The sequence below is a fragment of the Poecilia reticulata genome, linkage group LG10 (assembly GCF_000633615.1).
Source record: "Poecilia reticulata strain Guanapo linkage group LG10, Guppy_female_1.0+MT, whole genome shotgun sequence".
NCBI classification, from domain to species: Eukaryota; Metazoa; Chordata; class Actinopteri; order Cyprinodontiformes; family Poeciliidae; genus Poecilia; species Poecilia reticulata.
The window spans coordinates 11,445,322-11,461,109 of record NC_024340.1 but is presented as its reverse complement, the minus strand read 5'-3'; the positions used below and the strand labels follow the sequence as shown (position 1 = coordinate 11,461,109).

The 15,788-nt window shown below is 42.6% G+C and overlaps 1 protein-coding gene across 4 annotated transcripts in view; it reads left to right on the top strand.

Moving 5' to 3' along the window:
- The window catches only part of n4bp3 (NEDD4 binding protein 3), a 28,342-nt gene extending 13,647 nt beyond the window's left edge, over nucleotides 1–14,695 (top strand). For 2 of the 4 annotated variants that reach the window (XM_008419954.2, XM_008419955.2), the window contains exons 2-10: nucleotides 8,754–9,034; nucleotides 9,116–9,269; nucleotides 10,263–10,475; nucleotides 10,668–10,789; nucleotides 10,928–11,123; nucleotides 12,346–12,438; nucleotides 12,517–12,768; nucleotides 13,439–13,682; nucleotides 13,875–14,695. In XM_008419954.2, coding sequence (XP_008418176.1) covers nucleotides 8,787–9,034; nucleotides 9,116–9,269; nucleotides 10,263–10,475; nucleotides 10,668–10,789; nucleotides 10,928–11,123; nucleotides 12,346–12,438; nucleotides 12,517–12,768; nucleotides 13,439–13,682; nucleotides 13,875–14,260 — 1,908 coding nt within the window. In that variant the 5' untranslated portion in view covers nucleotides 8,754–8,786 and the 3' untranslated portion in view covers nucleotides 14,261–14,695. The other 2 variants (XM_008419957.2, XM_008419956.2) reach the window with 2 other exon arrangements.
- The last annotated feature ends 1,093 nt before the right edge of the window (nucleotides 14,696–15,788 follow it).

The window sequence follows — 15,788 nt, the reverse complement described above, 5'->3', positions numbered from 1 at the left end:
GATGGATGGATGGATGGATGGATGGATGGATGGATGGATGGATGGATGGATGGATGGATGGATGGATGGATGGATGGATGGATGGATGGACATCAAAATGCTTCACGAGGAGGGAAAAAAACTACACATAAGTTGCACCTGACTATGAGATGCATCACCAGACAAACTATGATAAGAAGCGTGGCTTATGTCTGGTATTTAAAGTAGGAGCAAAGTTTTTATCTTCTACTAGCTACTTTATTAGATCTTAATAACAATGACTGACAGCTTAATTGAACGGATTGTCAATCAACTGGGGGAATGTAGCAGAGAGTAGCGTCTAAAGCCCATTCAGCCTTAAAGTCAACCTTGCCATGTTTATCTTCTGTCTGTTTTGTCTTCACAACTGGTTTCTACTAATCCCAACATCATACCTCCTGCCATTGTGCAAAGCATAGTGTAGCAACGCAATGTTTGAACAAGAACTGCTTGTAGGCCAGCAGCTTCATCCCGGCTGAGCTGTGGCGGAAAAGGTGGGACTCATTTGAATGTTGAAAGATTTGCATGTATTTAATGGGGTAAAGCAAGAAAATTACATCTAAGGAGATATCATTGGAAAGTAATATTATTTCTGATCAGTATTAGCAATTATCAATATATTATAGGTTATGATGAGCAAGTATTTGAGCCTATTTCTTAAATAAATCATCCCTGACTGACACAAGACAGCAAAAAAAAATAATAATAATCCCCCAATTTTACATCACAAAGGCAGATTTTTCACCTTTGTATCCAGGTGGATGGATAGGAAGACTTAACTCAATGTGTGTGTGTGTGTGTGTGTGTGTGTGTGTGTGTGTGTGTGTGTGTGTGTGTGTGTGTGTGTGTGTGTGTGTGTGTGTGTAGAGGGCAAAGGGATTTCACTTAAAACAACACTGAGGTCGGGCCCGTATCCATATGCTGCGTGTGCTAATCTCTTTTTATCTCACACATGCACACGAACCAACCCGCTCACTGAACCCGCGTCCTGACAGAGGGATCAGCACCGGCATTAATCTATACAAAGTTTGGGATTATTCCACTAAAATGCTGTCGCACTTGACAAATTTGAGGTTTGGAAATAAATGTTTGGGGGKTTTTTTTTCACAGATTTATTTCTAAAGGGGCAATATAGTGGGATTGTTTTTAATCATTTAAAAATAACATGTCTTGGTGATCGATTTAGGTTAAAGAGGAGGCCCTGAATGCGCTCTCCCCTGGGTGCTGTCTTATGTAACATCAGCCAGATCCAGATCAATGAGGTTTCATGAAGCTGCAGTGAAACCAGCCGCTCCAGATAACCTCTGGCTACTCTAATCAGAACCAGTAATTGAATGCTGGGCAGAAATACAATACTGTCCAGTCAACATGGCTGTAAAAGCCTAAATATACAGTTCCAACTTCCCTGATGAGGAAACCCACCTCAGCCGCTCTGCCACAGTGGAAAGAAAGCGGCAATGTGATATCTATGAAATCTGTAAAAGTACGGCACGGCAAGTTCGATCATTTCTCTGGCAGCATTCATACACAAGTAATCAATGGTGCTTTGTGTAAGGCACTAATAATGAAAAGGGAAAAAAAATCTGACATATTCCCTTTTGTAAATTTGAAAAATCATCACTTTCTCTCATTAGTGAGGAACTTCACTGTTCCCTCAGGGTTTATATTTGTTTGGCTTTCTCTTTTTTTCTTCAATATATTTTACTCATAAGTTCAGACAACATCAAAACCTTTTATTTTGATTATCAAGAATAATGCTGCTGGCGGCTGATTGCCTTGGCTTTTTGACCTGACGTGAAGTTTATTTTCGATTAAAGTTTATCTTTCAGCTCATTTTCTAACGGGGCTCCAATGCAGACACTTTTTCACGTTTTCACATTTTTGGCAACATTGACTTCAATGCCATTAAACTGAGTTTTGAAATTAGTGACAATCTTTAATTGATGCAGAAAGATTGCTCTCGGGTAATCAATAGGTTTTCTGATAAGAAGATTTCTACATGTTTGATGCAAAACATGCAGAACCCTTATTTTAAAATATACTTACACTTTTTTTTTTTGTTACGCTAACGACATTTGTTTTATTGTACTTCATCTTTTTCTTCTTTTTTTTCTTTTTTTTTATTGAGGTACAGACTTTCGGACCAATTTCCGTTTCTCTTTACCGGGCTGTTTAAAGTGCTCTTGTCTTTGAAAAATGCTGAATAAATTCAGACATTTACACCGTTGCACGTGAAAAATCAGACCCCCGACTTGTTTTCTGGTAAACTGAGATTCAGCCTTATTCCTGTAACGTGGAAACGTACAGTCTGGTGGTAATGAGGAATAAGTGGCTATAATTGCATAGTATTGTCAGAACTTCCAGAGTGAAGCCTCTGCTTTGTCTGTCTTCTCAAAGGCACCCTGTATCTGCAGCTCTGACTAAATATAACCTTCAACCTCCATAAAGTCTGGGGCAGTCATCATCAATAGAGACAGTGTGAGGCTGAACACGGCCCCCTCAGCTGTATCCAGCCGCCACTGAATTATGACCCACGTCTCACTGGAGCACTCCTTGTCCTCTCAAGTTGACCTTTCAGGGTGCGCAGAACTCAGTCGGCAAACAGACGGCAAGAATTTGCAGAAAAGCTTTGACAAACTGTTCCGCGTTTAAGTTCAACTTGAATCCAGCCTTGCTGCACTGATGCACGGTGATAAATGTCAGAAGGAGCAGCACTTAATGACCCCGATTTCAACATGTTTCTCTTCTGCGGCCTCAGGATTTGCTAAGAGAAACAAAGTCTGCCTGATGCCCTCCTTTCCGTAATAAATAACCTGCTAACAATTACAAACAGCTCTCGTCTGGGGCTGCCAGGCCCTGCAGCCACAGACACTTCCACTCCTTACGTCCTGACATGTATAGTAACGCAGTGGAGCTCCCCTTTAACTTAAATGTAGTGAAGATCCATCTTGAAATGGCCTCTGGAGCAGCTTACAGCTCGGTCACATCGAAGGAAAGTTTTACTTGCCCTCATTTTATAGAAACGTGTAGCGGCCGATTCCCTAACATGTAGGTTTTCCTTTTTAAATCTTTTGACTGTATTTCTTTGACAGAGTACCAGAATGCAGGATATTTCACCATTCTTTGACTTGTAAAGCAAAAACCTCACACCAGTATCAGTCAAAAGTTGAAAACATTTTCCTGAAGTATTAATAATGGGCTTATGTCACTAGTTTTCATCTGACATGGAGGTTATGATGACTTTTAGGTTTGTGACAGTATAGACGTACCATGTTAATATTGACCGATCATCCAGTAAGGTGGGCTCAAACATGTGTTTCTAGTGCTAATATGTAAAATAAGTGCATTTGGAGGAGTCACAGTGAGACTTTAAAACAGGAGAACTGTCAAGCATGGTGGTGGCAGCATCATTCCATGGAGTTCTAGTACTTTAAATGCTCATTTTATATGATAAATTAGTCCCAGCTTGATCTGTTCTTCATGAATAATCTGAAAATGGTGAAAACAAGATGTAGAGTAATATTGCCGGCTGCCGTCAATATTAGCTTATCTCTAATTAGCTTTAAGAGTTTAGCATTTGCATTAGCAAAATGCGTGGTGGTCACATTTGGTACATTTCTGTATTTTGGCCGTTTGGAATTTGGTAACAACACACTGGCGTTTTCCACAACCACCAGCTGTGAAAACCCAGTGAGCCGGACTGGCTTTTTATCGAGCTTATGCAACGCAACAGCGAGCACTGCTGTGTGGGAGCTCTAGCTGTGGCTCGCGAAGTATCCGAGTCGTAAACAAACTTTGATCGCGCGCGCTCGGAGACTAGAGGGAGGGAGTTGCCGAGGCAGCGGGGCGCAGGATCAGGTGCTGCTAACTGTAAATACTCTTTTCATCAGGATGGTGCTGAGTGACCAGCTCCTCCGTGGGGCTGGGAGTATTTCGAGCATTACAAACCGACGAGCCACAGCTTGTGCTCCCGTCAGGCATCTCTGGAATTTGGTTTCTGCGTCCTGAACCGGTTGTCCACGAGGGTTTTAATGTTCCCTCTTCACACTGAAGTGTTTCACTGAAAGGTTTTCTTTCACTATGAGAGACCTGGTTGCAATACATAAAGAGGCTGTCCTCGAAGCCCTCAGCGTGAGGGCTTTGTTCTTCTTGTACGCTTAAGTTAAGTGGCGATTTTGCAGCTTTGGAGAGGAGTTGCAGTCGCTGGTGTCTGCTCTGTATTCAACAAAACTTCTTTGATGAAAGTTTGAAACATATATTTTTCAGAAGATGGAAGGAAAAGTGCACGGTTCGAAAAGCTATTCTCACTTCCAAACCAGCTCATTGGAGCTCTAAAGGAGGACGGAATAAACACACGCACACACACACACACACACACACACAACACTTTTCAATTAGACCGTAACTGTTCGAGGCTGGCATTGCTTTGATCTGTGCACGTGTGTGCATGAGCGTGTGTGAGTTTTAAGGAGGTGTGTTGCCTCTCGGGTGGGGGGGGGGGAGGCCCCTCGTCTGGTCTGGGCCGCGGCTGTAAATCTTGCTGCGTCTCCGGGTTTAAACTTGAAGGCAATTACGGAAAAACAACCGGGATGCGAGATTTCTTCAGTCCCGCAGGATTTGTGGTCTCAGCCTAAATGGATCGCCGTATACCCAAAACGAATATAGCTTCGCCTCGATCCACCTCGGCTCCGAGCTCATCTTCCCGTCGAGCATCGATTGGCTTCTTGGGTGCGTTTTGCACAACGAACAAACTTAGCAAAGAAATGAGACTAAGAATACCACGCCCGACCTTGACCGGGGGTGGGTGGGGGGTGGGGCGCATTAGGCTTTTCACGCTCATTATTTATTTACGTGAAATCAAACGCATTGATTCGTGCACACTCAGCAAGATCTGATCTGACCACACTTACTTTTAACACGTCTTACTTGGACACAAAAGGATTTGATAAATCAGCTGCACCAAAAAAAAAAAAAGGGAGCACTTGTTCTCCTTTAGTGTCGTTTAATATCCTATTATAAACATTGTCATTGATTATGAGGCTTGGTCTTTATTTTACTGGCTTATTAGTAGCCGGATGCTTCAGCAGAAAGTTTCATATTGGGGAGGAAATGAGACCTCATGCATATAAACATGAGCAGCTTGGGCTGCTTTGATCTGGGCCTGGCTGAGAGCCCTGGATAGAGTGGGCTGGAGATGCACAGCTTTCTCTCTCTCTCTCTCTCTGCCTATTTTAACCATTTACATAATTGTTATAACTGTCCTGGCCAGCAATGTGAGGTGCTCAATAAAAGTRGATTGTGCTGCAAATGAGAGGAGATTCAAAACAAGAGCTTTGTGTACGAAAGAGCGGGCCGGCTTTAGCTAAGCGAGCGTGTTGTTAGTGTTAGTTTGTGTTCACTGAGCCAAAGTGCCTTCAGGCGGGCTTGCAGGACGGTCCGCTCGTTGCTTGGGATGAGCCCACTTATGATCTTTGATGCACAGAGAAAACTGCCTAAGCGTCCTTGACCGTCTTTTAGAGGTTCAAGATGAAAGTAATGGCCACAATCAACAAGTTTCCAAACATCAGAAGGGCTTTTCATTTTCAATTTTTTTTTCTTCTTCATCTTTCATGCAGGAAATAACATATTTGGTTAGATTACGATTCCAGCAAAGCGTCTGAATAAAAGAATCCCTGAAGTGCACGTGGTGCTTATTACTGTGTGAAACGACTACATAGCACAGGACACGTGGGTGCAAAGTCCAAAGTGACAGCTCGATTTTTGAACATTTGCCTCATGTGCTTCTCCCCTGTTCTTGTTCCAAACTTTTCCGCTGTATTTGCTTTGCAAAGATACAGCCTTTAGACTAAAATGCACACTTACTTTCTGAATTAAAGTATTTTACAGCCACAAATTGTAAATATTTTGAACGCAAATCAACATGTGTTTGAAAGAAGGTGAGAAACGCAAAGTGCATTTTTCGTACAAAAAAACAGCTTTTTAAGGCCTCCGAAACAGACATTGACTTCATAGGTAAAAATTTGCTGCCATAGTCTCTGAAAGTTTGTAACTGTCTGTACCTGTGAACAGAAAATTGATTGTTTTGGCACTGAAAACGACCTTTGTAAGCGGGTCTCCTCAACCTCTAAAAACAATGTGTCTCTACACTTTTTGCCACCAGTATTAGGGAACTAACCCAAGGCTGAGGACACAGCACAGTTTGCGCCACGGTTGCTCTCTGGGCGTCAAACCAGCGGGCCGAACCTGAACGGAGACCTTTGTTTCCACCCTCAGCCATATTTATAGTCGGAAATAGAGCTGTGTGCCAGTGTGTGTTTTATGGTCTCCAGTAGTTTATGACTGCTGGCGGTGTTGATGCACGGGAACAGAGAGGGTCATAAGGATAAAATCAATAGTGAACCTTAATGAGGTTGACTGAAAAGAAGGGAAGGAGGGGATGTGTGGGTGATCAGAAAGTGAGAGGAATCAGAGGGGTGACAGGAGGAAACAATGCATGGTGTGTGGGGGGTGAAGAGGCTCTTAGGGCTTTCAGGTGGGTGTTTGAATTGCTTGGCAGCTGGTTTAGTTTCATAAAAATTCAGCAGAAATTTGCTCATTGTTCGCTTACAAAATGTCAACACTCAGCTGGAGCTTTTCTGATGCCGGGCTCGACGTCTTGAGACACACCGAATGGTTTATCGGTGATTTTTTTTTTCCCAGAGACTTTAGAAAACTGTGCTTCAGAACTTGATTAAAATGTGGAGTTTATGTCCTTAGGGGGGATGGGGGGGATTGAGTTGTAGTAACCCAGTTGGATCCGAGTTACGTAACAGATTTGTCATGAAAAAAAAAACAACAACAACAACATGACCCTGCAGCGCCGCTACCTCACATGATCCTGTGCTCTTTTGATTTGCCTCAGGTAAAGAAAGGCTCGTCAAGCACTGCAGCTACCTCAACCTCGTTTGATAGGAGATATTTTGCATTTATTTGTTCTTCCATCATGGCATTTGCATGGCGGTCAGGATGTGTGGGTTGGTCCTGCTGAGTTCTTGTTGTTGTGCTGTGAGACAGCTGACTGCAGAGACAAACACAGCTGAAGGAAACGCATGTGAGCTCACCTTTGTCCTCCGGGGACAGACGTCCACACATACTGTCGGCGGGGTAAGCAGGGGAGTTTATTTCAGCAGAGAAGGAAGGAATAATGTTTGCTTCGTTGTTATTGTGTGTCATAACCTTTCAGGTTGCTTTAAAGTGCCTCCACTGCTTTGTGAACTTGCACATTTATCGTGTTTACTACCATTTACAATCATCGCTACAGCTACAAATGTTGTGAAATACCAACTGGAGGTATTTATGTCACAAAATGTTTGTTGGTATTCTGATAAATAGATTAAAATAAATTCTGGAAAAGAACTGCACCTTGAATTTACTGTTGTTTACAGAGTAACACAAGTCTGACAAGCTCATATTGGTTTGGTTTCTTAGCAGAGATGGAGCTTAAAGTTTTCCGTATATAAAGAAGAAGCATAATTTGATAAGTGTGATTGTTGGCACGCCTCAGATTTTCACACTGAAACTCTGTGTGCTGCACGGCTATAATCGTCTTCAAAAATGTACATTTATTTTTTAAGGGAAAGTGTAGCGCCCTCCTTTCAACCTGCTGACTGGCAGTGCATAACATCAGGTGTGTCGTGCCATGCAGCCGGACACGAATGTCCTTTTATTGTCCCATTGAAGGGACATTTAATGGGTCACACCTTGAACATTGCTAATTATTCTCCACAAAAAGTTGTAACTCACATTTTTCTTAACATTTTCTTCAAATCTCTTATATTTTAATCTTTTTTTTTTCTTTTGTCCATCGCTAAAGCTCAGTGGTAGCAGTGCCAAGCAAAAACATACAGGTTAAAAAAAGAAACACTGAAAAAGTGCTATTGTTGTTGTAGGCTGCTATGTCCTTATCAGAGATCTGCAGTTTCATGCTCAGGGCTCGTGTGCTGGTTTGACAACTGTCTGCACAAAAGCAAAGGTGAGCAACAGAGGAAAAGATGACTGTAGAGATTTGTCACCTTTAGTAGAAACTAATCCAACTGTTTTCATGGTGCAAGACAAAGAAAAACTGAGCTAATTGTTGAGCTTAGTGACTTAGTGATTAGCAAGCCAAGAAATATTTGTCTAAATTTGGACATGAAATATGTTCTTAAAAAGATTTTTGCACAATACTGTCTGCTAGATTGATTTCGTAAAGTAACACTTGGCAGCCATATTGGATTAGAAGGTCATATCTTTAAGGTTATGTCTTAATTTCATTATTTGTGTGTTCATAAACTGGAAATACAGATTGCTCTTCATTTTATGCATCGACATGAACTGGAAATTTCCTGAATTCTAAGTATTTGATCTGCTGATCGAACTAAGTCGAAGGCAATCGATGGGAAAATCGAGCGATTTCAATCTCTAGCTGAGAACATTTCAGAATCTAATAACAGGTTCGTAGTTTTGTCTGAGAAGCTCTTTCCCAAACAGATTTCTGTTTGTCTCTCCTTTACTGATTATAATCTTCTACTGTAGCTCTGTAATGTTCTGAATCATCAAACTCAAGGCATATAATTTGTTTCCAAAGAAGCCAAGCATGCCTCGGCAGGAGGTTCACGATGCTTTCTTTGAACCAAGACATCGTCAAAGTACAGTTGTTCACCTTTACCAGTCCCACCTACTCTTGTGATCGACCTGTTTTTATCTTCCTTTCGCAGGTCTCTTTACCTCCCCTCAGCATCTCGTAATCAATGGCAACCTCGGTCCAAACTCTTCCCGTGACGCGTGGTCCCACCCAAAACTTCCGCAGCCCTTTCCCCACCTCCCCCCTCTCCTCGCTCTGCGGCATGGGAAGCGTAGGGAGCCTGGTGGAGAAGCCGGATGCGTCTCCGACTAAAGGTAACCGCGCGGTGCCTCAGGTGAGACCCAGACAAACCAATGGCCTGCTGAGGAAAGGCCTGACCCAGAGAGAGCTACTGAACTACCTCAACATCACCAGGTGGGTTCTGCCGCAGAGCAGCAGGTACCTCTGCGGAACGTTTCGTTGAGATGTCTYCTGACTTCCTGCGCTTCCCAACAGAAAAGAGCCCAAAGCGGGGCCGAGCGGCGACGGCAAGAGGGACGTCATCGGAGGCCTGGTGGAGGATGACGTTTTCGCCAAAGTCTACAGTAAAGATGGGACTGAAATAGACCTGACTAAAAGCTCACTGCCGAGCGGGGGCAAGTACGAAAAGGTGAATGTACGAGAATTTACGCTGTATATTTAAAAAAAAAATAAAAATAAAAGAATGTCTTTACATGAGCATCAGTTGTGTTACATCATGGAAAACCTAGAACTTTTTCCACGTTTTGTAGAATTACCGCAACAAACACTTCCCATAGAAACACAAAATGTTTCAAATCAATACAGACACATCTCTAATCAATGATCAATCAATGATCAAATCAAAGTAGAATATGTTGGTCAGGGTTTTTTTTTATTGCATAATAATTTTTTTAATTAGATCCAGTTAGATTTAGATCCAGACTTTAACTAGGCCATGTTATCCACAGGATTGTATTTAGGGGTATCTGATTAAGGGGGACTAAACATATGCATTATAAATTTTCATTTGTAAAAAAAAAAAAAAAAGAAAAGTAAAATTTTTCTTCATCTTTATCGATCACATAAAATAATAATAAATCACACTGAAGTTTACAGTTGCAGTGTGACAACATGTAAACATATTCAAGGCATGAAATTACTTCAGCAAGGTACAGTATTTAACTTTTCTGGAAAGCGTATGCATTATTAGATTAGTAATGCAAGTTATTATCAGTTTTACTAAAAGTACTCTTTGTACAAATGATTCACAGCCAGTGAAAAGGCTCCTTGGGGTCGTGGTAAATTGATTAGCAACACTTTCATATATTTCCTGCAGTATGACGCAACACCCTCAAATCCTTTTAGGACCATAAATCAGTCACAGATGTGATCCACCTCAGCAGCACCGATTGAAAAATCTGCCACTTGCAAGTGTTCTGAATTTATTGCGGTGATCAAATCTCTCTTCTTCTTCTTCTTTTTCTTCTTCTTCTTTTTTTGTTCCGCCTAAATTGATCAATGCTGAAAACACAGAGGGTGTAGTAGCATTGATTTCATTAGAACATTGTGACTCATGTTACGTAACCGAGCTATTGTTGCTGCTTACGCCTCTTTGTACCTTTTGTTTGCCATTTTTTCTTAGGTTCGGTTCAGGTCTTCTGCATTCAAACCCGTCACTCCTAAAAACTTCAGCTCCATGCAAAACCTCTACCCCTCCTCCAAGTCGGAGGACATGGATCACGGCCTTTCTAACGGACTGCACAGAGCATACGGCCACATCTCTAAGACAGTCTCCACCTCCTCTTCATCTTCCTCACCCTCCCGTCATGGAGGACCGACATCATGTGGTAACAAGGTATCCTGATCCGGCTTCATTAGCTTAGCATCTTCTGTCGTTGGCTGGAAATTTGCCAAGTTAATCACTCGTTAGATGCATGATCCAGGCATGTTGCGCCATGGATTACCTTTTTATTTTCAAACATTTCCGTCAAAGGCCGTAATCATGCTCCGCATAAGCTGAACAACCGTATAAATTCTGACTTTGCAGGCCGTCTCCTCGGTGCAAGTGATGAGCCACGAGGAAGACAACCTGTCAGACTCGGGTCATAACTCCATGAGCAGTCTGCCGCCGTACCGCCCTCCGTTCCGTCCACATCTGTCTCACATCAGGTCGGCCGCTACATCACTGTCTTCTCCGCTGAACTTTGAGTTCCACAGACGTGATTTTTCATTGTTTTTCCTGACTGTGTGGATCGTGAAAAGTAACGAGATTTTAATAGCTTCTGTGGTTTCCTCTCCTTTCCCCAGCGCTTCCATGGGCCACATCAACACCATCGGCTCCTTGGATCGAACCTCTCAGGGCCTGAAGGCCGCCGGGTCGGGGGGCGCGGCTATGGGGGAGGTAGCATGTCGAAGCATGGCCACACTGAACCGCCTGACCCCCTACGGCAGCGAGGCTCCGCCTCCTTATGAATGGACGCTGTCCCTCTCGGTGGAGGACGTGGTAAGGGAAAATGAGCCCAACTTAATGACTGATTTGAAACTTTTGCTTCGTGGTAAAGCCACCAACGTTTAAGACAAATGGCCTGTAGGGCTTTATCAAGTCAGAGAGCTCTAAAGCCCTTTACACTGCATTCACCCATTCACATGCTGCTGGTAGTTAGCTACATTGTAGCCACACCTGCCCCGCTTACAGAACAAACCCCTACCTCCTGAGCTGCTGTAATTTATTTTGTAGATTGTGAAGTGAAAGGAAAATGATTTTTATGGATTTTTTTTTATAAATATAAGCCTGAAAAGTGTGGCATGCTCAGGTATTTACCCGCCTTTCATCTGATAAATCCAAAATAAAACAATTCCTGGAGTTTCTGAAGCAGTGTAATTTAATCTCAGTTCAACTACAGCTATTTGGTGAAGATCTCTGAGGTGAATTAGCCAACATTAGCGAACAAACAGCTCAGCAGACAGGTCAGAGAGAAAGTCGTGTTCAATGCTACGCTTTGGTTATAAAACAAGCTTTGCACGTCTTCAGCAGAACTGTTCAATCCGTTGTCAGAAAATAGAAAAAATACGGCACAACTGCAATCGTGATATGACTCGTGAATGAGAGGATTAATCACATATGCAGCCAAGGGACATCATGTGGTAACTATTAGTAACTCCTCAAATCTGTTCTTTCTGGAAAAGTGGCAAAAAAAAGCCATTGTTAAAAGAAAAATAGGTCATTCTACCACAAATGGTGTAAAAACACAACTTTTCTCCTTTGTGCAAAACACATCTGGTGGAAAAGCAAAGCGTGAACAAATGTTTCCGTACCCTGAGACGTGGTGATGGCTGCCTGGGTTTGTGGGGAAGCTTTTCTTCAGATGGGAGAGGTCAAATATAGAGCAAGTCCTGAAAGAAAACCTCTTAGAGGTCTGCGTGGTACAGAGCTTCCCCGTCCACCTGCAGCGACTGTACAATCGAAGCTTGTTCATGTCTTCGAATGAATAAATCCAGAATCTGTATGAAGACCTGAAAATTAATGTTCACAGATGATCTCTATCTAATCTGACGTAGTTCGCAAAAAAGAAATGCGTGAAAATGTCAGATTTTCACGCATACGGTCTTTTTTTTTCTAAGAGACAGAAGTTTGTTGTTGTAACATGACAAAATAAGAACAGGTTCTAGGGGTGTATTTACTTTTGCCAGCCTCTGTAAGTTATTCGTGCCGCTGTGTCTTCCAGGTGCGGGATCTGGAGGAGCGCCTGGTGGAAAAAGAACACGAACTGAAACAGATGAGGAGGAACCTGGACGAGAGCGAAGGCGCCATCGCTCAGGTGAATCTCATTTTCGATCTGAACGTCACTTCTTTTTTTTCTCCGTCCGCGCTGACCCCATCTGCTCGCCACCTGCAGGTGTTCGAAGGGAAGCAGCGTCTGTGGGAGAAGGAGGTGGAGGAGCTGAAGCGCCTGTACGCCGCCAAGCTGCGTCAGGTCTCGCAGCACGCCCAGCGCTCCCAGCGCAGCATGCAGTTGGAGCTGTTCAGGGCCCAGCAGGAGAAGAACCGCCTGCAGGAGGAGCTCGACGGCCTGAAGCGGGACGCGAGCCGGGACGCCACGGCCGCGCCGAAGGCGACCAGTCCGACTCTGGAGGAGACGCGGTGGCAGGTGAGAAGAGTTCAGGCGCAAGGAGTGACGCTTTCAACAACCATGTTTCACTGTGGGGGGGGGGAAATATGTCTAGGGTGCATGCCACACTTTTCAGATTTTTTTTGTTTTTTTGTGGTGAAAAAACTTTTGAAAATCATGCATCTTTTCAATACTTTGCACTGGAATGCAATTGCAATATATACCACAAAAGGTATTTTTTAAACTAGTTTTTAGTTCAAATATCTTAGTAATCTTGAAATAAGACAAAACTAACTTTTCAGCAAGCTTGTTTTAAACCAGTAACACCTTAACATTGATGAAAAAGTAAAATAATCTGCCAGTGGAACATGACATTTTTCCCATATCATAAGCTAAAATGTCTTGTTCCGCTATTGAAGATACAACTGGTACTTTTTCCATCAATATTAAGGAGTTATTGACTTAAAATAAGTTTCTGTATTTTGCTGAAAAGTTACCTGTAAGTTAGTCTTGTCTTTTTTTCCGAGTGTACTAAAATATTTGCACCAGAAACTTACGCCAAAATTCTTGGCCTAAGTTTGGTAAGATTGTGTGGTTTTGCAGTGCAACTCTGAATCTTTCTTTTTTTTCTTAAAAAAAGAAAAAAAATGTCAAAATCCCATAGAGTTTTCAACAATGATTTTATTTGTCATATTGTTGTCTTTCTCAGGTTTGTCAGAAGTCAGGGGAGATCTCGTTGCTGAAGCAGCAGGTGAGGGACTCCCAGGCAGAAGTGACCCAGAAGCTGAGCGAGATCTTCAAGCTGAAGACGCAGCTGAGGGAAACCCGGACGGAGCTGCGCAACAGGGAGGCCCAGATAGACGCTCTGAACATCATCCTGCAGGGGACGCAGCGCGGCAGGTGTTCCTCCGCCGGAGAAAGCAGAAAAGGAGCCGAAGAGAGTCCATCAGCGGGTATCTGTCACTCAATAATGGCTTCGTGTTTCCAATTTTAGATCCAAAATCAGGTTATAGCTGTGTAGCCAGGTCAGGAGTAGAGAGCTGTGAGCATGTACCAGAAGCTGGTGTCTTTCGTAATCTTCCATTCAAGATTTGTTTTTTTTTTTTGGACTCCAGCTGAATCCACGTGAACTTTTCCTTTCGCAGGCGGCTCTGGGGGTCCCACAGAAGAGCGTCTGCGAGCGGAGCTGCTGCTGGAGCGACGTCAGAGCGAGGCCCAGGCCACGGCCTTCGAGGAGGAGAGGAACACGTGGCAGACGGAGAAAGACAAGGTCATCCGCTACCAGAAGGAGCTGCAGGCCAGCTACTTGGAGATGTATCACCGCAACGAAGCCCTGGAGAGGGAGCTGCAGCAGCTGAGGGCGGGCGGGGCGCGGGAAGGAAGGGGAGGCGGCGGAGGAGGAGAGAGCAGAGATGGGACAACTGAGAAGGAGGCGAAGGAGCCGACAGCTGACAGAGCAGCAGGAAAACAAGAAGACACGCCTTCCTCGAGTCTGCCGTGGATAGACAGGATTGAGTCGTCTGAAATTTGAATGTGACACACTTGTTTGCAATGCAAACTGTTTTCTCCGAAAGCATGGACCTACGCAAGAGCAAGTCTGCCTGGGAAAAAAAAGGAAAAAAAAGAAATGAGACACAAAATATACAAACTTAGAGATTATTAAAAAAAATGTTTACTAAATCAAAATCCTACACAACTTACTAAATCTCTGAAAAGGATGTGCTGCTGGATTTAGTTGTGGTACCAAGTAATCAAAATTAAAAAATGTAAAGTCAGAAGTAGTAGAGCTAAAAAAAAACAACAACAAAAAAACGAAGTTGACAAAAATAATAATAATAGTAAACTGTGCTAAACCTTTGACCCTAAAAAAAAAGAAAAAAAGGTGCAAATTATGTGTTGATTTACCTAAATGAAACTTATAAATTGTGAAATTTGTGAATGAAAAAAAAATCTTAAAACAAAAACAGCTCAGTCAGAACAAAAAAATAAAAAACATGTCAATGTGAAACTTTTGACCGACAATCTTGAAATGGGTACCTATTATATAATTTCTCATGCGTTTTTGTGGTACCAAAAAAAGCTTCATAGATTCCCATCTGACCCCCGCACTGCTTCTGCACCTTGATTGTATCATATTGCCCTTTTCCTGTAAGAGACCGGGAACGATCACATCCTTCTGGACGTTTTCACGCCGACGCTCGTCTGTTGTGCCACGTTTATCCTCAGCTGAATAACTGCAAACTGTAAAATCACAGCAAAAGCATAAGATTCGTTTAAAATGATCTTATTGGTGACGATAAGTCATCAATAAGACGATGGGTCACTAATTGTTGGGWCACAATTAGTGACCCAACAAGCAACTAGCTGTTGACTGGAATCAGCTTCACTGACTGGTTGGAAACTAGATAGTTCACTCTTTGATGTGGATGTTGTTACTGAGTGAAGAAGGTTTACAGTTAGCTACTTTTAGGATTAAAGTCGTTTAATAAAGGAGCATTTTTGCTCCTCCCACTTCTGCAGCTTTAGGTGCTTTATAACTAACTTTTCAGAAAGGAAAAGTAGCCCGTCTACCATGTTAGGTCATTCCCACCTTGGGAACGTTTTTGTTCAACTCACGAAGGAGAAAGTTGACCATAAGCACATCTTCACCAGATACCATGAAGGCTGAATATGTTGCTTTAGAAAACTTGGCTGCCTTTAAAAATCTCAGAACGAAGTAGGCGTGTGTGTGCATTCTCTAGGGTTTTTAAACTGTGGCTTTATTTAGATGAACTCAAGAAATCCCCAGCCTACTCATCTGCAAGCAACAAATACATGAATCAATTACATGACAGTGATGTAGAGCTAGTTGGAATCTATACAGGTCCTTCTCAAAAAATTAGCATATTGTGATAAAGTTCATTATTTTCCATAATGTAATGATAAAAATTAAACTGTCACATATTTTAGATTCATTGCACACCAACTGAAATATTTCAGGTCTTTTATTGTTTTAATACTGATGATTTTGGCATACAGCTCATGAAAACCCAAAATTTCTGTCTCAAAAAATTAGCATA